This window comes from Cyanistes caeruleus, chromosome 13, assembly GCF_971803275.1.
Source record: "Cyanistes caeruleus chromosome 13, bCyaCae1.hap1.1, whole genome shotgun sequence".
NCBI classification, from domain to species: Eukaryota; Metazoa; Chordata; class Aves; order Passeriformes; family Paridae; genus Cyanistes; species Cyanistes caeruleus.
This window is the reverse complement of record NC_141713.1, coordinates 17,679,576-17,706,488: the sequence shown is the minus strand read 5'-3', so window position 1 is coordinate 17,706,488 and position 26,913 is coordinate 17,679,576. Positions and strand designations below refer to the sequence as shown.

The following is a 26,913-nucleotide window of genomic DNA, read 5'->3' as shown; positions in this document are numbered from 1 at the left end:
AGAACACATAAAAGACTGGATTTCACTACTGCTGCCCTCTGTATTTACACTGACACTACCATTTCCCCCCTCTGTTCACTGGTTTACAATACTCTGATATGGGTGCTCTCATTTTCTAACTGTACTTGTAAATGTTGAAAAGATTGACTGGGAAAATGTTTTTCAGGTAATCAGTCATTTTTACTATGCATCCTTCAGTGTTCATGGACCTTTCCAGGCTATTACACACTTCAAAGAAGCTTATGATTACCTCCTCAGGAGCTGGAGAAAAAGCATGAGATTATTCTTTACTACCTAATTCATTCAAATGGAGTGAACTCATTTTTATAACATTTGCTACACTGTTTGTCCCAAAAGCAAGAGTACACTTTTACTTTTATAATGCATGCCTGCAAATGAAAATTACCTCTTCTGTGGAATTGTCTACAGGCTTTGCTAGATGAGTGATTTGTGACAGTCCAGACTCAACTGCACCAATGCAAAGTGCCCTATGTCCACAGAATTTAACTCCCGGTGTTTAAAAAATCTGAGAGTTGAATGGAGCATAATTAAAGTGAAGGTCAAACTACATCATTACTGTATTTGCTTGCACATTTGTCTCTGCTTTTCTGAGTCTGCAAAACAGCTTCTGCAGCCACTTACCTTAACTAGGCACCCAGCCAACCTGCCCAGTGTGTGCCAGGATGCACTGAGAACCAGAGACTGAGCCTAGGGGAGGTCACAAATGTGCGTCTTCTTAGCACACATTCTGCACTTGAGACCTTCAGGCCACTCTCACCCTGCACCCATCCCAGCCTTTGATCCTCTCCCTCCCTCAGAGGCCATGGAAGTGCAGGATATCGTTGTAGTCATTTCTGGTACATCTTTCTGAAAATATTGCTATGATAACAGTCACAAGCGGTGAAATGCTGAATAAACATTCTCTGAGGAATTTCAGAGAGGTTTAAACTGTATTAAAAACAAAAGCACATCTTGGCAGTCAAGCTACCTGTCCACATCAAGGAAGGTTGAGATCTAAGCAACAAAGCTGGAGACATTTCAATCCAACTCAATCAACCCAGATACTGAAATTGCAGCCAGTGTTTACAGTGCTTGTTACAACCTGCTTTCCAGCAAGCCTTGCTGCCTGCTCTCCTGGGAATTCCCTTGCCTCACCTCACTTCAGCAAGCTATCCATCCTTCCTCCTCTCTGCAAAAGCAGACAGCTACAATTCCCTGCCTACATTCCCATGTAAGGAGGTGGGGAAATTTCTGATGGCATCTTACTATTCATCCCATTTTCCCCCTAAATGTCACTTGGCTGGTATGCCACACTTCACATGAGATGCCAGCACAGGCCCACACCTTATCCCAGATGGAGTCTGTAGATTTGAAGTTACAGACTGAGGATACATAAATGTTTTTGCATGCATTCTTCAAAGAACCAAGAGCCTGCAAAGACCCCACCCTGGCACCCACCAGCAGCCAGCTCTCTATGCATGACAGCAGCAAGGCAGAAGTGAAAAGAAAAATTTTTTTACAGCCAGGCACTGCTGTATTTATGTGTTTTTCAGAAGCCACTGTTAGAGGAACACTTGCCATTTATCTTTCAGGCAGTGTGAGTCCAGCCCACACAAACCCTGTGCCAATTCAAGGCACTGCAGTCTCCCCATTCCTCCTCTCTCCCCACAGGTCCATCATGTTCCCCGAATGCAGAAACCTGCAACCCCACCACAGGCTCTTGGTTCCTCTCCAAGCATGAAGTCCTGGCCTTTCCTTTTCAGTTATCAATGTTAAATGCAAAAAAGAACCCCAAGAGTCTCTGCTGAACACCAGTTCCTATGAATCTATAAAAATTTATGTGAGATACATCTATTTATCTAATCTATCTATCTTCATCTACCTGTGAAGGCAGAGGAAATTAATACAGACAATCAGGTAAAACTGTTAATTTCAACGTTGAAATTGTATAACAGCTAACTGTATAACTGTATAACTTCTGAGAGTTTTTAAGTATCATTGATCCTTTCCCTATCAAATTCCTCTTAAAAGGCTTTATTTCTATCAACTTTTAACAGCTTTTTTGATAGTATCATCTATATAGGCTTTTAAAAATACTATATGTCACAGAATTGTAATATAAAGCACATATAAATAGCACATTAAAAAGCAGAAATTACAAGACACAGTCAAACCCTAAAAGCCATAAATTCAGTGCAAAACCTCATTAATTGTGCAACTAGCTTTAAACATATATTCTGGGTATATAAATTAATTATTTTAGAGTCAGAAAATGGTCTGATAATGCTTGCAAGATTGGTAAATTCCATCCATGAGCATATATGGACTTGAAAGCTGAAAAAAGACTTAGTATCTCCATGGTATCCAGAACTGTGTCTGTATATAACTTCCCAAACTGTAGGAAGAAAAAGAACTAGCTTTGCTACCCTGGAAACAGAACAGTGGAATATAACTGACTGTTACTTGTCTATTGCTAAAATGTTAAGGCCTTCAATGACATGGGTAGCTTTGTTCCCACCTGAGAAGTAAATCTGCTGGGAAAGGACCAAGAACAAGCTCACCAAAAAAGGGAGAGAAGCCCAGGAATGAGAGGCAATTCTAGGAAAAGCATGGGATTAGAGAGGAGAAAGAGAGGAAGAGGAAAATTGAGAAGATATCTTGCTGTATGAAGAGGGGACAAAGTGTTTGGTTTGATTGGTGAGACAGAAAAAAGGCCCTTAAAATGAAGGGCTGGATCCCAGTCGTGCTAAAATAAACTTTATGAATAAATTGTCAGCAAATCCTGGATTGCTAGAATTCTAGAAACTATGCATGTCTTTAATTTCTTAACTTACTTTTCCTTTTCTCTTCACCGGAAAATGCCACCCTCTTTGGATGTGTCCAAAACATCCAAGAATTATCACCGCCTGCATTTTCCTCACAGTTTGTGAAGTTCTGCAACATGAGCCACAGTCTTTTACTTCATTGGGAGCATTCCACACTAGACCTTCTTCACACTAGACAAAAGCCCAGGTTGTAAAATGCTGGATGTTCTCCTCATCTCCTTCACCTGCTCTCCCTGCGTGTCTCTCAGCCCTCCTGCCCTCACGGCCCTCCGGCGCCCTGAGGGCACAGACCCCCCCCATCAAACCACCCCTCAGGCGGCGAGCGGGCGCGTTTTTAATTCCCTCAGGAACCGAAGGTCTCCTGAAGATGTCACCAGCTTTATGGCGCAGCTTTTTGCGGGAGGATGTGAATGTTCAGAGTTCTTTGGTACTTGCTTTAAGACTACAAGGTAGTCTGAAAATAATCGCTTCAGGTGGTGAACGACAAGCACAGGCTGTGTTTGTTATACTCTGCTACCTGGATTCTGAGGCTGGACGGCAGCACCGGCCTCCCCCTCACGATAAGGCACCATCGGGGCTGCCCAGGGGCGGTGCCTCCTGCGGGCGGGATCGCACTGAGGGGGAGCGGTTCGCCATCTTAGGTGCCTCCGCCCCCTCGCGCCACGTGACACGAGCGGCCGCCATCTTAGGCTGCCCGCGCGGCCGGGCGGTCACGTGCGGCGGCGCTGAGGGGACGGGGGTCGGGCCGGGACTCTGCGGCGCCATGGGGCAGTGCGGCATCACCTCCTCCAAGACCGTCCTCGTCTTCCTCAACCTCATCTTCTGGGTGAGTCTGGCGCGGCCCCGCGAGGGACGGCGGCTCCGGGGTTCTAGGTCGGAGCCCGGCCCTGAGCGCTGCGGGCCTCGCTCAGGAGCCGGGAGCCCAGCTCCCCCCCTCACCTCCCCGCACGGGTTCACTTCATATTTAAATTCTATATGTTTAACGAGCGTTCTGAGCGTCTTTGCGGGGTGTGGGTTCAGTGTGGGCACAGTCCCTTCCCTCACAGTCCTTCCCCCGAGTTCCAGGGTGGGGAAAGCCGACCCTGGCATTGAATTCTTAACGAGCATTAGGGATCTTGGAGTTCGGGCTCTTGTGTAAGCGAATACAGCTACTCTCTCTTGCGTTACTGAGTTTCTCAGGTCATTGGTGGTTTAATTTCTGTAGCCAGTTTAATTTTTGTAGCGCTCTTCTGGCCATCTCGGGTTTGTCCGTCCGCTGCGGGACATCCCAAACGCTTAGCTGGGAGCACGGGGCACCGTTTTCTTCCTGTTGCTTGTAACACAAGATCAGGACATGTATCTTTATATATTTATGCTTTATGTATTCCACTAGCCACGGTAGCATTGTCGTATTTATGCATCGCTGAAACGTTCCCCAGCTACAGTGACAGTAAGACAAAAGCTTACAGTAGGTTGCTCTAAATTGCATTTTTCAGTATGGACCTACAGGTTTTAGCTTGGCATTGTGTTCACTGTAATGGCTTGTGAGAAAAGCGTTACTCTTAAATAAATTAAATCACATTAAAGAACCGTCTGTAGATTTTTAAGAATTTCCTTTGTGCATTTAGGTGCTGCATTTTTCCTGCTCTAATCCCACCTCCAGGAACAGAATATCTGTTGTCCCAATTGTTCAGAGATTGCATCTTTGAGAAAGTAATAGTGGGTTACAAACTGTTGGAACATAAAAGTGTAGCTATATATACCTGCTTCTTTTACTATTGAAAATAATATAAAATCTTACTAGCGTTACAGGATGACTGTTCTTGTCTGAATTTTTACAAACGAGTGCTCCTTAAGGGTGCCTGGAAATTAATCATCGTCAAGGGAAAATGCATGTCTATGCTTTCTTACTGGCAATTGCCTATACAGCTCTTCTGGGAGAGGAGCAGTGAAGGTGAGGCATATTTGGCCTTAAGTGGTACAGATCAGAAGTCTGTAATTCTGGCTGAGGTGCACAGGCTCCATTCTCTAAAGTAAAAAGTAGTGACATCAATCTCTTAGTGCAGCCTTAAGGTTGGAATCTGCTTTGTTGGGTGTGGCTTTTTGTAGCATGCATAATTGCAAGTGGCATTTTAAAAGCTCTTTAACGGCTCCTGCGTCATACTTAAAAGTTTTTGACTGGACACAGTTTTTGTGAGTTGCCTTCTTGATGGCACCTTGAAGTAGATTTTTCTGTAGTTGCTGATATAAATGAGTCTCTGTTTGGAGTAAATGAGCAGAAATTGTGTGTGCAGTTTCTCCCTCACTCTAGAAGCTTAGTGATAGGTAATGTTCTGCATTTAGTAATGTAATTGCATGTTCGAGTTTGCAGTTACTCATCTCATACAGTGTTGGAGTCAAAGTTATTTTGTGTACTGCTGAACTTTGTGCTTTACAACTTTTGGTCACTTTTGAGACAAACTGGGCTTAATTTAAAGTGAACAGATTGTAGTTAGATAAGATGTACTTCATGTCAAATTAAAATGTCATCAATCTTGTATTCTGTAACCACCTCCAGCCTAAGAAGTCAGCTTGTGCTGATAGCTTTTTGGCAGATAAGTGACTGGGTTGCTTGTTTTGGAGCAACCTTGCAGCTCATCAGCTTCATGTAGAACGAGGCAGGCTTTCTGAAAGTGAGTTACAGAAATCACTGGTTTCCCTTTCTTTCACAAGCTAGAGTCAATAGCTCATTTGTTGACTGAGCTGTGTATGTTAACATTTGGTGCTCATCTAGTTGGCAGTGTAAGTGCTTTTGTGCTGGTGTAGAAATCTTCTGCTTGACATCCTTATGTAGTTCCAGTGTTGATAATTAGATCGTTTGGATTTATCCAGACTTGACAATAGGCAAATGCCTGTAATTGGTCAAGTAACTGTGAAATCTCCTTTAATTGCATTTGTAAGTTTACTCTCTTTAAGGTTTCATATAACAGTCTTCTGTGTTGCCATTATCTTCATGGTCACCTGTAAGAATAGTAGTTGTGACTACACAGTGGATTAAAACTTCCCCCCTTGTTCTGTGGATCCCTTACTTGTGGGAGGATGTGAATGTTCAGAGAGGTTTTATATCTGTCTTATGACTGAGATGTTCAGAAAATAATCAGTGCTGTAAAGAAATAGCAGCAATGTGCTTGTTACACTTTGGAGTCTCGGTCCTAACAAAATTCTTTCAAGTCTGAAAGAGGCAGATCAGGCCTTGCTGACAGGTGACAGCCACATTTCAATTCTACAAGTTCATCTCATTTTGAAGAGTCTTGTGCTATTTATTACATCTTAGTTGACACTATAAGAAGTTATTGTCTTGTGAAAACTTTTCTACTGTGTGAAATTCTTACATTAAAGAAAATAGGCTGTGGAAGCTGTTTGAAAGCAGGGCAGGTACTAATTTATCATGTAGAATGCTGAATGGATGTTACTTACCTTTCCACATTTTTGGTGTGGTATTTTGACAGTTCAGCTGAGTTGTATTCACAGGGGTGTTCAACGTTGAGTGTATCTTCTGTAGGTGCCCATATTGCCTTTAAAACACAGTTCTGTAAGAAAACAGTATCATGACTGGTAGTCATAAAGAGTAGCAGAATGTAAATTTTGTGTGGAACATGTGCTTGAGTTTTGGATAATTTGCTGAAGGTCAAAAACACTTTACTAAGAAATGCATTGATATGAAGTATCAGCATCTTAAAGTATTAGCAAGTATTAAAACTTGCCCTCCTTAGACTAGGGAATACTGATCTGATTAATATGTTTCTTAGTGTCTCATTGCTATGAGTTAATTTTTGAGTAGATAGGATAAATGACAAAGGAAAGCCAATCCTTCCATTGACCTTTACCTTGAGTTTGCACAAGATTTATTTGGTCAGCTGGTGACTTCATTTAGGGGATGCTGAGTCCTTTAAGGAAGGGTATTTTATAGGAAGTAATTGTGATGTGAGAGACAATACAACTTAGAAATGAAGTAGTGTAACTTCTAGTACATATATCTTCATAATAGCAAGATTTTTTTTCTTACCTTGAAAAAATGTTGATAATGACTAATAGGAAAAAAATGGGGGGGGAACTATAATAATATATTTGAGAATTACATGTTCTTCAGGAAACCTCCTAAACTTAAAGTCTGCATAATTTTGAAAGAGGAAAAAATATATTTACCTGGAACAAATACCCAAAGACTACTGCAAAACATGTTTGTGTGCCCTTAATTTAAGACTTTATTGTGTGACTTGCATAATTCTGTTGAAACCAGTTTGAAGATGAGATGGAGACAAAAACACTGAGGAAATGTTTTCAGTCTTAGTTAAGTTCATAGGATAGAATAATAAAATATTCAGAGTTCCATGTGGTCTTGCTTCAGAAAAGGAAATCTATTTTATATTCCCAAAGAATTTATGTGCTTTTGACAGCCTCCTCTGCTGAAATAGTGCCAGATATCCTGTGCTTGCTGAGGTTTTTATCTTTCACCCCCGTGTCCTTCTCTTTGAGAAGAGGAATGAACTCTGCTTCTACAATACTTTCAGCTCAATAGTTGCAAACTATTTAAGTTGCTTTTGTAGTATTTAGCTGGCTCAAAATCATTACTTTGACAGTTCATTTGATTAAGCTGTTATAAAACATTCTTGCTATGATTGTTTAGAAAAATCTCAAGTCTCTACTTCTGTAGAGCACAAATACTTTCTACAAAGCTGTGCTGCCTGCACAACTTGGGAATGCTCACCACAGTGCAGTGACCTGAGTATGGGAAATGGAGGATTTTCTTAGAGGAGCTGCAACAGTCAATGTCTATGTAATGTGTTTGGGGATTTCTGGTAGAAAAAAAACAAAGAAAATGAAGCAATGGGAAAAATCATTCAAATTATTAGTAGAAAGGGAGATTAGTGCTCACTTTCTTTCACATAGCAATAAGCCTAGCAATTTCTCTAGCTTGTGAGCTTGAGAATACTTATTGCTCTACACTTTAAAACACTTCTTGAGAGTTCTTCGGTGATCAAAGACTAGTTGATGGATGATCCCAAAGGTAACTTTGTAGAGATTACTTCACCAAAGCCCTTTTGTCTTGAAAGACACTTGCTTCTGGATGTAAAAATTTAATGTTTTCTGCTTCTTCTACAATGGTAGTGTGAAGCAAGTGTATTCTTCAGGATTGTGTAATGGTTTTAAATACTATGCATTAAAAAGATTAGTTCTTTTAATAAAGAAAATAGGATTTAAAACTCTCAAGCGTTATACCCTCTGAGTAATTTTTCTTACAATATTTGAATATGAATTTTCACATAGCAAACATGGGCCAGGTCCTGAATTTTAGTAATAAATAGTTCAGTTTGCTTTTAAGCAACACAATAGTGTCATTCATGTTTCTTTACAGGATGAGTTTCAGGTCTTTGCCTGGGTTTTTTTCAGGATTTTTGGTATTTGGTATTGAGTTTAAAAAATCTAATGCCTAATACAGCCAAGTTGCAAAGCTAAATGTGATACCTTTGAATAGTACAAGGAATTTATAATATCACTTTACCTGGTGAACTTTGAGGCACAGGGTGATCATCATTGTTCTCCCACAGAGCAAGGAATCTGGGAACAGTAGAGCACCAGCTCAGGTTACAGCCATGGTGACTAAATAGATGTAAAAGAATGTCTGTATTGTTAACTTGGCTTCTAAAGAGATAGAAGACTGCAGATGCACTACATCTTGCAATTAGTGGCACTTCAAATATGTAGTGCTGAATGCAAAAGCAGCCTAGCTCAGCCTTTTGCTTTCACCTAAAAAAGCCTTTGAATTTGAGGTGTTCAGGCATGGTGTTAGAGAGTTGAATGTGGCTAGTACAGACAGAGCAGTCTGGCTTGCATGAATTTTACAGGGCTTGCTTGTTTTATAAGCCTTTAAGATAGTTTTAAGTGCATTAGAGAGCTGAATGGAATTGCTGTCTTTCTTCTCCCAAAAGATTTTGTAAGACAGTTATAGCTCAGTGTTCAAGTTAACTTATTACTGATGAGAACAAAGAGAAGAGTGCCAGGAAGCCATTGGGTTCTAAGCTGGTTATGCATCAATTTCAGGAAGCAGAGAAAATATTGAGTATGGGTGTGGGTTTGTTTGGGAGGGGAGTGGATAGAGAGGTACACAGCAGTGAAGTGCTGAAAAGGCTATAAGAGAAATAAACCCCAGAGAGATCCTATCCTGTTGGGCCTTTGAGGTTAAGGAAATAAGTTTTGAAGAACAGAAATCTAAGAGGAAAACTTTAAAGGTTTTGTCATCCCCTTCTTTTTATGATAGTAATCAGGCTATGAGTACTTTAGAGTTGGAAAGAACCAAAAATGTCAGAAATACCCTAGAAGTCAAATAATGGAACCCCACTTACAGTGATCTTCTAAGAAGCCCAAAAATTTGGAGGCAGACCACAATACCAGTGTTCCTACTTGTGGGTAGGAAATGTTCAGGAGTTTATGCATGGATAAAAGTAACTGTAGACTCAAAAAATCTGTCCTGGAGTAGATGTGTGTTTTGTTTTTCAAAAAATGTTAGAAAGGCAGTGAGAACAAAGATAAACTCACATTTAATGTGAGGAGGGTAATAGACTTGTTGGGAAAATGGTCCTAGGACTGGATTCAGACAGAAAAGCTGAGGGTCTGTTAGTATAAAAGGTTTTTTTCTTACTTTTTCCTTTGAATCTTTTTATCAAAGATGTAGATGATCTGTCAGAATCACGGGTCTAGTTAACAATCCCATGCTTGAAAGATATTTCCACAGCAGAATGAATAATTGGTTTTAGAGTAGTGTCTTCATTGCTATCAACATTTGCCAGTCAGCAGTGGCAAAGTTGGCAGCAGTAGGAATTTTTAAGTAAGTGTCCTTACAAAAAATACAAAATACTCCTCTTGCCTAACTGAATATCAGGTGTGTTTTCTCCTAAGATACAGTACTTTGCTGCTACCACCTTCATTTTCTTATTTAGAGTATGTGTTTTTCTTAAAACAGTGAATAAAACATAAATTCTAAAGGGACAAGTACTATTCTTTGGCTGAGTTAATTGAAATGATACCACAAAGGAAATTCAGAACTTCTGCTGTGTGTTCTATTAGGGTCCCAAAGTGAAGAAAATTCTGTTGCAAGGTGAACAGTAAAAGTATGAGCCTGCAAGTGTTGATCATATCGCTTTGGCAGTAACATTATAAGGGTAATGTAAGGAAGCATTTGCTCATAAATGAAGCTGCATGTCCGTGGTTGATAAATAAATGATCAATGGAACAAGTTTGAATCTCTTACACCCATCATAGGTAGCCACAATTTTGGCTTTCAGACTGCAGCAGTATGTTACTGAAAATATGAAAACTGTTCTTGGTGTGTGTTTGCAGCCTCCTTGGAAAGCAAACAAGCAAACTAAATCCCTGAAAGTGTTTTAAGGTGCAGCTAGACAGTAATACAGCCATGTACATCTCAGGGCTTGTGAGAGGTGGAAGCTGACTTTATGAAATGGCCACAAGCTTAAGAGGCTGTGTTACAGCAGTCCAAAGAGTACTCAAAGAACCTCGATTTTTAACTGAGCTTTCTTAGATTGTGTTGAATGATGTTTATCATTGTGACATTAGATCTTTCAGTTTTTTCTCCAGTTCTTTGCATAGTTGTTGAGCTTTTAATAGCTCCATAGAAGTTTCAGCCAAAGCAATAAAATCAGTATTTTTCTGGACTGTGAGAGGTCTGTATTTGAAACTTGCTTCTGATGAAAAGGATGTTGAATTGCTCAAGCCTTTTGCAACAAGCTTGAATTCATTGACTGTATTCATTGACTACTTATATATCAGTGTTTTTAAAGGTTAATTCATCCTAAAATAAGAGTATGCTGCTTCAGGTTCAGAACTGTGAGTTAGATGCAGACAACTAAAAGGATGTGTGAATGCTATCACATCCCTAGAACATGCATGTGACCTGGCACAGATTCAGGAAATGCTGCCATATCTATTCAGAGCATTGAGCAGATTAACTTGGAGAATTCTTCCTTCAAGGCCTGTTTATCAAAGACATGTTTGAACTGTGTGCAGTTCATATATTTGGCTTCCATTTAATGATAGGAAATACATGATTGTAAATGCAGTAGCTTTATATTCAATTGTATTTGACTTGAGCAAGTTTGGACTTTGCTGATTTTCTGTTTACTGTGCAGGATGCTGAACACTGAGATCTAGATTATTTTGTTTTGTTTTTTTTTATTTATCCTTGTGTCTGTATAGACTCTGTTCCTTAGATGATGCCTATTTTGAGATGGATGGTTTAAGCACATGGTACTGTTTTGGGTGGGTTGTTTGGTTTTGGGAGGAGGAGAGTTGGTTTGGTTTGTTTTTTGGTTTTTTTACTTTAAAAAGCGCATGTATTCAACTTTGCACTTGGTTAGCAACAGGTAATAAATGTGCATTTAACTGGTGCAGCCATGGTCAACATAGACTTCACACTTCATATGATTAAAACTCTCTTGTCTGTTGCAGTGTTTGTTATTTGTATCAGTGGATGACACTGCTGTGTGCTGAGACCTCCTGTTGGAACTGCTGAGCTCTGAAGAGGGAGGACCTCAGGCCAGTGCAATCCCATTGACTGAATATCTCAGAGCAGTCAGCACAGGAACTGTACTGACAGTCTTCTGGCTTAGTTTCACCCAAAGTGACTTCTCTTACACACTCCTTTGACTATTCAGTGATGCAAGCCAGAAGGTAGTAAGAGAAAATCATCAGAAGATGAGCAAAAAGGGTGGCTTCAAAAACACTTTTCTCATCCCAGCTAAAACTCTTTAGAGACCTCCCCCTTCCTGGTTTAGAGCAGGGTGAAATAAACACTGTGTCCCGTGGTTGTGACGTGGAAGGAAAAGGGAGGGCATCTCAATCTTGTTTACATGTAAGATAACCAGGTAGTGTTGCTGTTTTCACTGTTCTGTGATAGACTAAGTACTGTATCTGTTCAAAAACTGTGTTCAGCTGTGATAAATGGGGAAGGAGTTTTAATCTTCATGGCTTTTAGTCCTTGTGCAGGCTCCAGCAGGTACCTCTGCTCTAAGGACCTTCCCTACCCCCCCTGCAAATTACTTGTTGAAGAGGTAGCAGCAGTAATTCTGAAGAGTGTGGTCACTTCATCACAGCGGCAGCGTCTGTTTCAGAAACACCAGTTCTTCAACATTGTTCAGAAGCAAAACTTTAGGCCCAGTGCTGTCATGGATGATTAGTCATTCTTGTACCATGTCTGGAAGGGATTTAATGAAATCTTCAAACCAGGCAGCTTTTAATCTGTCTAAAGGCTGCAAATGCAATGTTTCTTAAGATGCATGTGCTTCTTGATGCAGAGAAAGATAACACCTGTAGGCAGATTTGAATTTTTTTTCAGGCTAAACTCTTTTTACTTCAAATATATTCTTCAAATGTATGTGCTTATGCAGTTTATGATCCAGGTTTTTCTTAAACAAGGAGGAAGTCAATTAAATTGCAACAAAAGAAGGACAAAGGAATTCACAAATGGTTCTGATTTCAGCTCTGATATATATTCTGTGCCTGATGCCAACCACAGCTGTGGTTTTTCATCTACCACCTTGTAACATACCATATTTCTAACAAGCATTTTAGTTCTTAGAAATAGGAGATTACATCACTGGCCTGCCATTCACACGCTTCATTGCTAGGCAACAGTTAATGTAATTCCATTGTTCAGTGACACTACTTAGAATCTTTGCTTTGTGTACAGAAAGTCTGTGTCTGCATTTTGCCTTGTTGTACCTAATATGGCAGGGTTCCTACAGATGGGTTTGCATTTCAACATCTGTGCAAGAGGGCGATTTTGCAATAGCTTGTTCACTCTTGTCTGGAAAAGATGTCTTACTCTGTGTTCCTGAATTTTGTTTTGCCTCCCCTTATATGTACATAGCACCTTTTCTTGGATGAACGTGAAGCCTCCTGGATGCCTTTAAGATTCCTGCAGAGTACACAATTACCTCTGCTGCAGAAAGAGAGTTGGAGATGTCAGATGTGTTGCTCAAATCCATGTAGATGATACTTTTGATCTGGCTTTAGTATCTCTTTCTTTAACATAGTGTTTCTCTTAACAAAGTGCTGCAGGGACTATTCCATACATAAAGTAATATGCTGGTAGTGGTTGTGAATTACTGTTTTATAAAAAGGAGTTGCTGTAATGTTGCAGTACATCTAGTATGTAGTGGCAAACAGGGCTGAAATCCTGGATACCTTTTGTCTTGTGGCTTTTCTTGTTGTGTGCCACACTGAACAGGCTTCCTGGGAGGACTTAAGACAAAGCCTTGAGCAAACTGGTCAAGTTTTCATTGTTGACTTCATTGTTGAATTCGTTGTTGACCCTGCTTTGTGCAGGCAGCTGGGCTAAATTATGTCCTCCTAGACTGAATTATTGATTGAGTCTCTGATTGTACACTAGCACCAACCAGCCTTGCAGTATTACAGCTGCTGGAAGCAGCTGTATGTGTGTCTGCCTTCCTCTTCACAGTGCGGGGAGGAGGTAGTTGTAATGCCAGTGAGTGGGAGCATTGGCTGGAGGCAGCCTGCAGTGTTTTCCCTTAGACTGGAGCTGCAGTGTGTCACATTGCAGTTGAGCGAGCTCTTGTGGTCCGGGGTATGGATTGGTTTGTGGTAGGAACACTACTTACTCTTTATAGCAAAACTAAATTCCCCTGGTCATACCTTTGTCATCGCATCTTATGAGTGCATTATTTTAGCTTGGCCTTGTATTGGCACATTGGAAAAACTTGTCATGAAACTCAGATTATATTGTCCACATTGTAAATTGATGTTTCGTTCTGCAGCAAGTGTGGGGACAGTTAGGAAAGACATTGGTAAAGCACAGATAAGGCCCTTGTGTTTAAAAATAAATGTGTGTTAGTTGGCTCCTCAAGCAACAGTTGTTTCTCTTTCAGTAGCTCTGCTCAGTTTATAGATAATGAAGGTATTGATGCATTTGGATTGTAACTGTAAGGGAGGCAAGGTCATGGCAGATGGATGTAAGAGCTTTGTCTTACTGTTTAAATCTATCTAGTTGCAGATTCATTTTACAGGGCTTCTTTTGCAGTAACTTTGACAATTTGTTTGTTTAAAAAGGATAATTTCATACAACAGTCCCGAGAACATCAATTTTGCAAGCTTAATGGTACATTTCTGTATTTGGTTCTGATTTGGTACACAGGTATTTAGTTCTGCCTTTTAATAGTTGGTGGTTTGTATTTGTTTCTGCCTGTTTTCTGGTTGGAATTAGATTTTTCTAGTCCTGTGAACCCTTCAAAAATGCTGTTGTTTCTAGCAGTTCATGTTTCTCTATGTAGTGGTTTAGATTTGCCAATTTCAGTTTCCCAGCCAACCACCAAATAGTGTGATGGGTTTAGCGCTGGTTAAAATCACTAGTGCACTTACTTATTTCTTGCTGTGAGATATGGATTAGGAGAAGGGCAAAACAGGCTTAAAACTTAAAAGGTATAAAGAAGCTTTATATAACAGGACCACAAGAACAAGAAGCATCAGAATAAAACCTCCAAAACACCTTTCCTCCCCCTGCCCAACTTTTTTTCCTTTCCCAACTGGCAATGTAGTGACAAAACCTGGAATGTTAAATCAGTACCAACTATATAATTATATAATATATTATATATAATAACTAGTCTTTCACTAGTTATTGTAGGGAGAGGAGTTGTCTCTTGTCATGCCATGGAGACTTCTCCACAAGAAACAGTTTTCTCATGGCTTTTCATTTCCATGAATAGCAGCTGTCTGGGAAAGTTCTGCATTGTGAAATTCCTCCCATTTTCACAGCCCTCCTGGTGGTGTGTCCATGGGCCATGAACTCATGGGGTATTATTTTAAGGATGAGCTGTTCAAAGGCAAAGGTTCTTTTCATCTGTCTCTGTGATCATCTCTGGGAACAGAGATTTTCTTCTTCTCTCCCTGGGGGCAAAGGGTCTTCATCACTCTAATCTCTCTCTCTGTTCAGGCTTTTCATGGGATCACAGCTACTTCAGCATCTGCTTGGCTTTATCAGTGGATGCTTTTGCTCACATCTACGGTTTCATCTCCCCATACTCTCGTGAATTAAAGGGGATATTTTAGTGTATCATTGTTCATCTCCACGGCACTACCAAAAGAATTTTTCAGCCTAACACTAAGGCATCTCCTCATTCACCTTCCATCTAGGGCTTGACTATTTACTGACCTCGGTGTTTTCACGTTGTCTTCTATGTGTCCCCACTTTGTCCTTTTCTCTCAAGGGGAGAATCATGGTCTGCAGGTCTCATCTGTTCACTGAAAGGATTAAATCTTGCCAGGCCTGCAGATGGCCATAGACAGTGGCCGTAGCAGTCATGATGATTGATTTCAGGCCACGTTGTGTCCCTCATTCTGTCCGGGCCAGGGGAAGGGCTTAGTATTGGCAAGATGTTAGCAGCCGTGGTCTGGGCAAGGGCCCCCCAACCTCCTGTCCCATGCCTGGGAGCCACAGGGGTCTGGCCCAGCCTCCCCCCGGCCACAGGGGAGCGGGGCTGGCACCACCAAAGCTCCGTTAATTTTTGAGGCCGGAACCAAAGAGTGAGTTCTCAGGCTTGTGGTGGGTCTGATTTCTAAATCGCACAAAATGTTGTCAGTTCTCAGAACTAGCCAGCTATTGGCCTTTCCCAGGCACAGTGGAAGCTCTCAGCAGCTTCTCTCAAAGAGGTCACTTCTGTGGGTGTTTTCTAACTTCTTCCCCGAATGTCAATCAATGTGAAACCATCACACCCTAGCAGGGGTTAAAGTTTACAATGTGTACATCTGTTTTATTCTACCTGTAGGTCACAGATATTAAGTAGCAAAATTTCTGAGGAACACTGCTTTATAGTGTTTGATAAAATAGTTATCTTGCTGAAGGAAGGGCTTGGTGTTCCAAGGGACTTACCTTGTTTTTGTGCTTATTGTAGGCAGCCGCAGGCATCCTGTGCTACGTGGGAGCCTATGTGTTCATCACATATGATGACTATGATCACTTCTTTGAAGATGTCTATACACTAATTCCAGCTGTTATCATCATAGCTGTGGGAACACTGCTTTTTATTATTGGACTTATCGGGTGCTGTGCTACCATTCGAGAGAGTCGCTGTGGGCTGGCTACGGTAAGTGCAGAGCTCCTACAGAGTCTTGGCCTGGTGTATATTTGGCTGCCTTCTCTCTAAATAAAGTTCGGAAATATTACTTAAAGTTTTTTCTTTATGGCCTTAAAAGTTTTCTGCTTAATTTTGTTAGGAACATCTTGTTTCAATTTTCTGTTCTGAATAAAGGTGTTAAATTAAACAGTTCTAGCAGCAGAAGGCATCTCAGTGTTACCTTTTTTAGAACTGTGGCAATCTCATTAAAAAAATGTAAAACCATATGATTAAGTCATAACAGTTTTTAAATCTCACTTCTATCTTGTGTTGTGGTTGAAAAGCTGAATTGGAGAGAGAGAAAAGTGATTCAGGAGCCTTCTTGCTTTAAGTGTCTTGCATCAAGGTTAACTGAGGGTTGCCATAATGCCTGATTATTTTCTTCTTGGCTTACTTGGGCATTTTGTTTGCAGTGTTGTATGCCCTGTGGTTTCCAAGTATTTGAACTGTAATTTTGGCTTGAAAACTGCCTGGGTAGGGAAGAAGAGAGGCTGGTATCTAAACTGTCCCTGCAGGGGGGTTTGGGGCTTCTTTTGTTGAATGCTGTGTAGACTTCTTTAAAAGTGGTCTTAAATATAGCAAGACAGATGCATAGCTTCTGTCTTTTCCAGTTGTTACAGAGCTTAATCTGAAGAAACATTCCCTTAGTTCATGTACCACTCCAAGCTGCTGCTTGGGTAGCCTCTTTGATGAGACATTCCTATTTATCTAACAAAGAATATTGAAAAAAACACTTAATTAAAGACCTGCAGTATGGTATTTTCAGTGCTAATGATAGCTGGACTTGCCTGACTGGGCAGCTTCTTACTACTTGGTGAACCTGTGAACACTAAAGTGTCTTGAATGAATTCTGGGCTCGTTTGGTCAATTTAAGTGCCTGCATTAAATTAACTGTTAGATCAAAACCTTGCTTTAAAAGTAACTTTAAACAAAAAAATATACATGGAGACTTTATTAGGCAAACAAAACTATTTGCACAAACACTCTTGATTGTATTTTGCAGTTTGTGATCATCTTGCTCTTAGTTTTTATCACCGAAGTTGTGGTCGTGGTTCTTGGATACATTTACAGAGCAAAGGTAAGAACTTCTCAGTTTCAGTAAATGTTTTGTTGTGAACACTGACTATAATACAGAAGTATGATCTTTACTACGTTTGATTCTGTGGAACTGTTAATAGGTATTTGTTAAGGAATAAAATCAAACATCTGAGTGGATTAATTTGTGATACCAATACCTTAAAATGTAGAACATCAATGCAGAGAGCTATCTTGTAGGCAAAAAATTACCTGGAACATATCATTAATAGTTAAACATGAGAAGGGAGTCACAGTAATTGGTGGTACTTTTACATTTTCCAGATAGTCTTCTAATTTATTTATGCTTTGACTTTGTGAATGTTTGAGGCTACACAATGTTTGAACTAGGACATGGTTTTTGATACACAATACTTAAATGTTGTCAGGTGTTTTGGTATGCAAATTAACACTGCATTATAAAATTGAATAGATTGAGTGTGTTAATGTACACTTTCTAGCTTTACACAGGCTGTTGACAGGGATTATAGCTAAACAAATTACAGCTATTTCCACTGTTTTTTTAATGGAATTAAGAAACAGGACCAGAAAATGAAATTAGCTATTTCTACCAGTGTAATATATGGCAGAAATATACTACATGGTATTAGAGATGCCGCAGTGTAGCTTGAAGAAATTTCTAACTTGTACAGTTCACTGTTTTTTTATATGTCTAGATCTAAATTCTGACCAAAAAAAAAAAAAAAAGACAGCCAGAGAAGGTATTTTAGCTGTGATGTGGAGCATGTTTGCAGTGTAGGACACTCAGGGCTATCTTACCAGCAAGCTGAACTACAGTACAGTATTTATCTTTCTTGGGCCTTTTGTGTCCTGTGAACAACACAGGTCTCACTGATTCATTTTCTTCTCCTTGCTTTCTCCTGCTATTGTGGAACAAATGGGACGCTTGGAAGTAAAAGTGGTGTTTTTGTTTGGGTGCCAGGGGAGGCTGCTTTGAGTAAGCAGCTGACAACATGACCTTGAAGTGTTTGTGTTATAGACCTGGTGCATAACACTTAGAATAGCTGCTTCAACAGAAGTGCTCTACTGGCTATGCTTGAAATCCAGATATGTTTTTCTCATGCTTTGCATTTGATTTCTGCTATCTTGGCAGTGAACTGAGATGATCATAGGGGATTCTGAAGTTTGTAGTGGAAGTAGACGTTAGAAGCCACTGAGGAAAGCACTAAAATTCCAGGGTAGTAGGAAGCGGGTTCTTACATGTTGATCTGAATGGTTTCCTTTCAGTACTTGCAGAGGTATGCTTTTATATGTGCAGGAATTGCCATGGGTCTGATCTGGACTAAGCAGTAGTCATTTTACTCTCTTCCATGTTCCCATCTTGAAGGGACTTGCTCTTTTTCAGTGAGCAGTATTCACAGCAGATACAAGCAGATGCATGGATCTTCCCTGCCCAGCTGTGTGTTCCTGTTGCTTTGCGCTTTTTTTATTTTTTCATGAAGTTTTCACAGCAGTAGGTAATGTAGGACCAGAGCTTGGGAGAAGAGGGAGAGTCACCTGGATTTGGTGGCAGCATGATCTTATGTTAAGCCGTTTATAGAAGTCAGTAATTGAAAACTGACTCCAAAATCTTTGGGAAGGACAGACAGGTTTTGTTAGTAAAGATGGCAATTTTCTAGTATCCTGCAGTGTCTAGTGTGTGAAACTGGTTTCAAGTGCATCAGAAGTAAAAAGAAATAAATTGATTAGCGGTGAGCTGGGAGGGGAAGTCTGCTTAGCCTTCTGATTATTTTTGCCAGGATAAATAAGTCAGCTTTGTGCTTTGTTAATTTTGATCTGTTGTTTCTGACATGGTGTGTATACATCTGTGGGAGCCTTGTTTTGGTTTTTTAGAAGGCACCTGAATCATGTTAGAAGTACTTTGTGTTCACCATACAAACTTCCAAAATGAAAGATTGAAGTCATAGCAGTTGTTGGTACCAAGTAACATTGTGCTCAATGTTACTTCCTCTAGGAAGTGGCACTATGCTCTCTTGAGATAACATTACTGATCTTAGAATCACTTAATTTTCCAGTATGCCTCTGTAAACCTGTGTGTTGATCCAGTTCAGACTGTTTCAGAACCATGTGAAACATGCCCAGGCCATGCAGAGATGGACTAAGCTGCTGCAGAACCTTCCAGCATTGGTCCATAGCTCTAAAAGACAAGCTTTTTTGGACGTGCTAGTAGGCATTAAACAAGCTTGGTTGTGTAAGGACCTGCTGGCTTTTTTCCTCTGGGTGGAGGGGTTCACTCTTCATTTTTAATTAAACCTGCCAATTAAGTAGAGCTATTGATTTCTCTTTGGATCTTATGGAATTTGCATGGTTTTCAGGCATAATGTTGCCCTGATTGAACCACAAGCCAAATAATAAGTAAGCACTGAAATATTTTTTTTTTTAAATGTATATGACAAATTGAATGGCTGTTTTGTTATGAGTTGGAGTTGTAAATCAAATTAGTTAAATCATCAAACAATTGATTTTAAACTGGTCTGAAACAAGTTGCCTGTGCAAGTTAAATTGACTTTTATGCATACCTATCTTGAAATAGGCAGCATTCTTGAGGAGGGGGTGGTGATGGAATTCAGCTTGTGCTATTGCTGCAGAACATTCTTCCATTAAAGTATTTAAAGGAATGATGTGTTGACAAGACCTTCCTACTGTAGCTTGCAAATCTGAAGAATATGCATGCTTAGTGCTCAGTCCTAAGATTACATTCCTTGCACATAATTCCTCTTGAATGTGATAGAAAAACATCAAATCAGAGTTAATCTTAAAATTGCACAAATGTTTTTCTACACTACCCTGTGTATTATTTAAGTAATAGTTGACAGTAAAATGTAATACTTAAAAGGTTCTAGTAAGATTTCCTCCAAACCAGACATCATAGAATGACTTTTGAGGGAACAAGTGATGGCAACACATGTACTTGACAGAGTCTTGATTCATTTGCAGTAGTTCTAAAACCTATTGCAGTTAATGTTGCTATATACAATGCACTGCCCCTGGTGTTCCTCAGGAAGCCCTGGGAGACTGGGGCTGAACAGAGAGCTTGGTCACCGTAGGGTGAGCCAGAAGGCATCTTTGAGAATTTATTTACCTTTGCTGAAACCAGAAGAGTAGGTGGTATGATTTAGTACCTTTTGATCCCTATATCCTCATAGTCCCAAGGGGAATGAGTTAGCCCAGATGGTTATGCTTGTTTTGGAATGGAACCTTGAAGTAGAAAGGTGAGTGTATGCTCTTATGGAGAGCCCTTTACTGCATGAAAATGTCTGCCACAGTGTCACAGGAAAAGCATGTTCCTTTTCTGAGAGACAGTGCAAAGCTACTTTGCCTAAAATCTGGAAGGTAGCTGCCTGGATTTTCATTCTGCCTTAGCTGCAAGCTGGCAACATCTTTGCAAAAGTCAGGTTTGAACTTTAGGAAGCTGTTATCACTGAATTATGCTGATTTCAGATGATGGGGAGTTACCTTGGTTTCCTGAAACGCTGCAGCTGGAAGCAAAATAATGTTTCCTAACCTGTGCTACTTCTGCTGGTGAGCTAATGATGCTTTCCTACCCCTTCCTAGGTGGAGGATGAAGTTGATCACAGCATTCAGAAAGTATACAATGGATACAATGGGACAAATCCTGATGCAGCCAGTCGTGCTATTGACTATGTACAGAGGCAGGTGAGACAGTGAGACACGTGCCAGATTTATACTCCTTTCTGTCCTTCAAACACAGATGCTGTTGCTCTGCTGCTTGTGTAGATGGCCTTCCTCCATTCTGAGAAATCTAGGAAATTGCTGAATGGACAATAAATAGCTTAACTTGGTTAAAATTTATATTATTACATTGCTGATGGGGAGATTAAATTTTTATTTCATTAGCTATCAATCTATGCTTCTATTGAAATACGCGGTACTTAAGTATTTTTCTGCAGTGGAACATACTATACTTGTCCTCTTGGTATTTAATTAGAACTGAGTTTTTTACATGTCTGATTTTCCAGCTGCGCTGCTGTGGGATCCATAACTATTCAGACTGGGAGAATACTGTCTGGTTCAAACAAACTAAAAACAACAGTGTGCCCCTCAGCTGTTGCAAACCAGCCCTCAGCAATTGCACTGGCAGTTTGACCCGCCCCATGGACCTTTATTCGGAGGTAAGGCAGCCATAGCATGAACTGACACAGCCACATGCTTTCACTGGCAATTCATTTTCTCTGGGGGAAATCAAATCTTGGATGTATTTGCTTTAACAGAAAGTAGATGGTGGTTAATCATCTCTCTCCTCTTTTTATCTGTCATTAATTTTCATCTAATTACTTTTAGTATTAACGTTATCTTTCTGCCCTGTGTGATGCTTTGGGGGTTTTTTGGTGTGTCCAAATCCAGTTGCCAGACTGATGCATAAGAAGCCTACTTGTTTCAGGGGTGTGAGGCTCTGGTTGTAAAGAAGCTTCAGGAGATCATGATGTATGTCATCTGGGCAGCACTAGCATTTGCTGCTATTCAGGTAAGAGAATGTTCTCTATTTGTTAAATTCTTTCAGATTAGATCCAAACTGCAGTACAGATAATTACAGGTATGCACATACAGATATTGCATTTTAACACAAAACTTCCCACTGCTATGTGGATGTACAGTCTTTTAGAGCTGAACAGTCAGTGTTACCTGCAGTAATCCACTGTGATGTAAATGGTAAATTATTTTGTGAAAACTTAATTATCTAGGTATTAAGTATCATAAATGTCCTCTGATGGCATTTAACACTTGAAGAGTTTGTGTAGTATTTAATCTTCAACTTTTAAACAGCTCATTCTTCATGCTATTTTAGAGGCACATCAGCTTAACTGTTCCTCATAGTCTAGAAATAATGTCAGGACCACCTGGGAGATGCACCCAAGGTTTTTGATAGTGTGCTCTGTATACTGTAGCTGAGTTACCCTGGTCATAAAAAGGTAACTGAAGAAATAAACTAATGTGTATATTTGTATTTATTAAATTTTAAGGAAGGAAAAAAAAGACTAGCACTGTCTCCCAGATATATTTGTAAAATTGAAATTGAGTACTCATCAACTGGCAAACTTGGTGCATTATTTTCAGACTGTGCCTATGCTATGGTCTCTGAGTACATATGCTGGATCCCAGGAGAATTAAAAACTAATTTCAGAGTTACTTTAGTGCTCTTAATAGCATTTGAATTAAAAAAAACATACCTGTCAAGTCCAACAATTTAAGCACTTTGGTTTTCAAAAGCAGCTTTTGAGCCAGATTGTAAGTTTGAAGGTAAATAATCTTTTGCAAACAGTCTTGTGAAAATAGAGTTCCCTTTATATTTCAATGCTACAAGGAAGTACTCATAGTATTGTATACAGTCGTGCTGAACTGTTCAGACCTAGACTACTTCAGCTATGGAATTTCAAATTTCATGAGATCTGTGTTCAGTCTCCTGAAGGGAAGATACAGTTTTAATTATCTTTCTTAACACTTTGTTAAAGTGATACTTGGTCTGTTTAAACAATGAAAAGTATGTGTACTGAAAATTAATGTCTTTATCAAAACCGTAGTTACTGTGACAAATTTTTACGTCAAAAAAAAAAGTGTATCTTATGAAACTGACTGAGGTGAATCCCAAGAGGAGGCATCATTAGTTTTGGAGTTTGTAGGTTGATGAATAGGTCTGTTCCAAAAGGCAGTACAGGTATAATCCTTTCTGGCCCTGGCCCAGAGTTTCTGACACATGCTTGCAATGGCAGTGTGGCTGCTTGCACCCTTCTGTGCAAACTTTCCTCTTACGTATCTCCTGAAATTTGAGACCTAAGTTCTGACATCTTTGACTTTGCCATACAGAATTCAAATATGTATTTGACCCAATTCTCAGCAAAATGGTCTGTGGGCTAACTGAAAGGGAGATAGAATGTAAACCATAGCACATGCCTGTAACTTCGGTCATATCCTGTAGATCTAGAGGAATAATTGTTTTTCTTACCAGTTGGTGAATTTTGCTGCCTTCCCTGTGCTGGCTGCACAGTCCCCTCTGAACAGATTATTTTCTTATGCAATGAGGCTGTTCAAAGTTCATTACCTCTGATAGCCTATAGTCAACAAATTTAACCTTCAGTAATTGCTTTAAAATTAAAAGACTGAGAAGAGTATTTTTGCAAGGCTTGGAATTTATTAACAACTTAGTCTGTTCTGCATAGAAGTAATTTTTGGTATGTTCATGTTTCTGTTACCATGGGGATCTTCCAGTGTGCAGTAATTCTCTGGTCCCAGCCACAGTGACAGCACAGAACTATTAATAGATAGGAGGCAAACTGAAGGGGGAAAAGACACATTTTTTGTGGTTGTTGATCATTTACAAAGGGCACATGTATATACAGCCAGTGAATTTTTATACAAAATTGATTTGGGGAAACCTTGAATGTAGTTATTGCTAGCAGGCAAATTAAAACCAAAATTAATAAAAAAATGAAACAAATCTGAATGTAGGAGATGTCTAAACTTTCCTGAAAGCTGGTGAAGAGGAGGATTCATGGATCCTTTCTCAACACAGATGTCTGAAATAGCTGTTCACAATGTTAAATAGCAACCCAAGAGAAACAGACTCAAATGCCTTAAAATGTTTAGAGGTGCTAGTGTATTTTTAATGACATAATAAATAATGCCTGTAGAGAACACTGAGTTATGTGAGTCACTTCTGTGTTTATAGTGAATTCTAGGAATATTTTCAGAGACCTCCTAAAGGATAAAAATGGTTTAAATAGTAACTCAGAAGTTAATTGCATGAGATTTTGCTGTAGTACCTGAATGTTTGAGATTTCACACAACTCTGTATAAATTAAATATCTCGAGGGAGTCATTGAACAGAATTGTCCTTGTGCAAATAACTGTAAATGTCCTGGATCTACTTTTATTCATTTTATTTACATGGCTAGAATGAATTCTAGCAAAAGACTAAAAGAGGTGTTGCTCTGCATCACACTTTTCATTTTATCCCGGCTTTGAACAGCAGAGAAGAATTTTTTGTACTTGGAGGCTGTGAGCCTTCTTGAGAGTTCAGTAGCCATTGGCAACAACCACAAACTACCACAAACTCTCCATTTTACAAGTCTGACTGAAGTGGGTTTAATTGTAGATATTCCCTCCTCACTTAGGAGGGCTGTGTCCATGGTGAGTCATTATCTCATGTAGCTTGTTTCCTCTTGCTCTGACATGAATTTATCTGTCTGAGCACCCTGGTGTAGATCATGTCCCTGCTTATTGCAGGAGGGTTTGACTGGATGGCCTTTAAGGTCTGTCCCAAACCATTCCACAATTCTATGGGAACATATTTAGGAGTCAGTCTGTGAGCTGTAACCACCTGAGTGAAGAAAGGTGCTGTTTTTAATGACAGCTGAAGTGCCATACTACATTACTCTCCTTATGTTGTTTTAACCTGAGCTGGTTTCTGCTATAGATCCTAAGCAGACAATGCACCACAAAGAAGAGTATTGATCTTTACAGCTCCTTCCTTTCCAGGAAATTAAAAGCTCGTACTAGCATTTCATCATGCCTCTTCCTAATCACTGCATATTTAGATTTAGGATTTTTAACTGCTCTGTTCTCAGTCTTTTAGCAGACTGGAATACTACAATGTGTGTACCATCATTTAATTTTAAAACATGTTACACATCTGATGTTTGCGTTTGCCTGTAAAAAAGTCAGTAACTCTCCTTTTGTCCCAGTACTATTTTCACTGGGCTTTTGCTGTATCAGAGAGGAAGATCTACACTTCATTGCTTGCTCACCCATTTCATTCATGTTTTCTGTGTGAGGGGTGTTTTTGTGGTGTATTTTTGGAGTGGTTTCTTTTTTAAGAAATTAAGTTAGCTTCATAGTGGTGCTTTATAATCCAGAGATAGGACAGGAGCCTCCTGAAGTATTTGTATCTGTGAATAAACTTCTATGCATACAACCAAATCAGTACAGTCATACTTCACTAGAAGCTATTGCCAGTTACTGTAGACCACAGAACACAACACTATACCTGCTATGTTTTAAGTCTTATTCTACCTTCAGTAAACATGCAACTTCTCTAAAATATTATGCCCTGTATCCCTGATTATTTGTGTGGTTTAAGTCATGTAGGTGGACACAGGGTGGTCATAGCTGAAATCCTGGCAAGCATGCCAGCACAGTTGTGGTACTGTGAATTTTAACGCGTCTAAAAGTGAATTTTATGCCTTAGATTTAAGCTTTCTAATAGGATATGTTCACAGAGAGTTTTATGAAATCTCTTTCAAAAGCCCATTCCCATCATAGCAGTTAAGCCGATGCATTTGAATTACACTTGGATTTTCCCTTCCAGATATAGTATCTAAAAATCTGTACCTTTCATTAAAAAACATTAGGAGTTTCTTCCATCTGAATCTGAATTACAGAGGCAGAATACAAGTGGCTGACCAAAATAAAGTTTAGTTTTAGATGTCCAGGAATAATCTCGTAAGAAAATGAGGCTGAAGTTTGTGGCCCTGGAAGTTTGCAGCAGGAACCAAGGCTCTTTCAGGAGCAGTTGTTTGTTGCCATTTATGTTAATTACACTGTTGAAGCATGCTGACAGTCTGTGCTGAGGTTGAGTGTCTCGAAATACTTTCCTTGTACTCAAGCTTGTTCTCTCTTTTTTCTCCCTAGCTTCTGGGCATGTTGTGTGCCTGTATAGTTCTATGTAGGAGGAGTCGAGATCCTGCCTACGAGCTTCTCATTGCTGGTGGAACCTATGCCTAGAAGAGAATTCAAAGATACAATTCAATCTTCCCCCACTTCTGTGGAAGGTGAATGGGCCAGGTTTACTTCCATAGCTTTCTTGCCCCAAGCTTAGTCCAAGCACACCTTTCAGACATGAGGGCAGCCGCACTGTGCACTGGTGACGGGCAAAACAACAGCTTTACACAAACCCATATAATTACCTGTGACTTTCACTGTTTTAGCCAGCTATTCATGTATCTAAATGTTTTAGTATGCTAGTAAACTTTCTAATTTCAGAACCATTTGCAAGTTAAGTGTAATTTGGTTGATATGAAAGTCAAAGGATGTGTGCCTACTTTGGTAGATTACCTCTAAGCATTAACTGGCTGATTCTTGCATATAGACAGAGGATGTCTTAAACCTTTACTACATGGAACTTTTCTGGCCAAAGTTGTACAAAGGAAGCCAGCTGTATTTAATTTGAGAAGAAAAAATGTTTTACTCTTGCCCCTCACCAGTGTCACTTTTAAAAAAGAAAAAACATTTAAGTCCACTAAACTTTATATATAAGGAAACTGAAAAAAAAAAACCAATACATTTTAGGATTATGTGACTGCAGTTTTGACCTTCAGAGATCCAGTCTTTCAAACATTAGTGGTTTAAAATACAAGCTGGCTTTTCAGGAGTATAATGTATGCACTACTGTTCTATAATGAAATATTTCATTTTTCTATGAAGAGCGTTTTATGTGTTGAGTGAACTGTTAGACTGTAGACCTTCAATTGGTTTGGAAACAATGTAGCCATGTAGAGTAGCAAAGTAGTATGTGAAAGTGATCTCAACTGTAAATAGTAAACCTGATTAAATAAATCTCTGTATATCCTCCCTATAAACATGTCTTGTTTTCTGTTTAAGATTCCAGTGTATTTGGTCCAGTGGAGTCTGGGCGTGCTGTACACACAAACTCTGTGAAAACAACAGTTTTGGATGGCTTCACTTCAATAGATCTGTATTTATGGATTGCTGAAAACCTGATTGTGTTGTATTTGTTCTTTTTATTTGAAACAATAGCAGCAAAACACAGAACAACAAACTTGGCTGAACTTGATGGAAACAGTATCTTGTGCATA

The 26,913-nt window shown here is 39.6% G+C and overlaps 1 protein-coding gene and 2 long non-coding RNA genes across 3 annotated transcripts in view; 1 reads left to right on the top strand and 2 right to left on the bottom strand.

Moving 5' to 3' along the window:
- LOC111934254 (uncharacterized) overlaps positions 1-3,529 on the bottom strand; it is an 85,289-nt gene extending 81,760 nt beyond the window's left edge. Inside the window, exon 1 of the long non-coding RNA XR_002867118.2 lies at positions 2,835-3,529. This is a non-coding gene — a long non-coding RNA (uncharacterized LOC111934254). The remainder of the gene's footprint in view (positions 1-2,834) is intronic.
- On the top strand, positions 3,028-26,676 carry TSPAN3 (tetraspanin 3). Its single transcript, XM_023934236.2, has 7 exons — positions 3,028-3,651; positions 15,767-15,958; positions 16,992-17,066; positions 20,639-20,740; positions 21,064-21,216; positions 21,486-21,569; positions 25,730-26,676. Exons 1-7 carry the CDS (start codon positions 3,028-3,030, stop codon positions 25,820-25,822), a joined length of 1,323 nt encoding a protein of 440 aa, XP_023790004.2. The 3' UTR covers positions 25,823-26,676.
- Positions 4,405-6,395, bottom strand: LOC111934252 (uncharacterized). Its single transcript, XR_002867117.2, has 2 exons — positions 6,261-6,395; positions 4,405-5,804 (listed from the first exon to the last, which is right to left on the bottom strand). It is a non-coding gene; the product is annotated as an uncharacterized LOC111934252 (long non-coding RNA).
- Positions 26,677-26,913: the final 237 nt, after the last annotated feature.

What these genes read in the sequence shown, in the direction of transcription:
- TSPAN3 (XM_023934236.2), top strand. Translation starts at nt 3,028, where the DNA reads ATGTTCTCCTCATCTCCTTCACCTGCTCTCCCTGCGTGTCTCTCAGCC. An exon ending in GTCGCTGTGGGCTGGCTACG is followed by an intron (nt 15,959 to 16,991) that starts GTAAGTGCAGAG and finishes TGTATTTTGCAG; the next exon opens with TTTGTGATCATCTTGCTCTT. An exon ending in CCATGGACCTTTATTCGGAG is followed by an intron (nt 21,217 to 21,485) that starts GTAAGGCAGCCA and finishes TACTTGTTTCAG; the next exon opens with GGGTGTGAGGCTCTGGTTGT.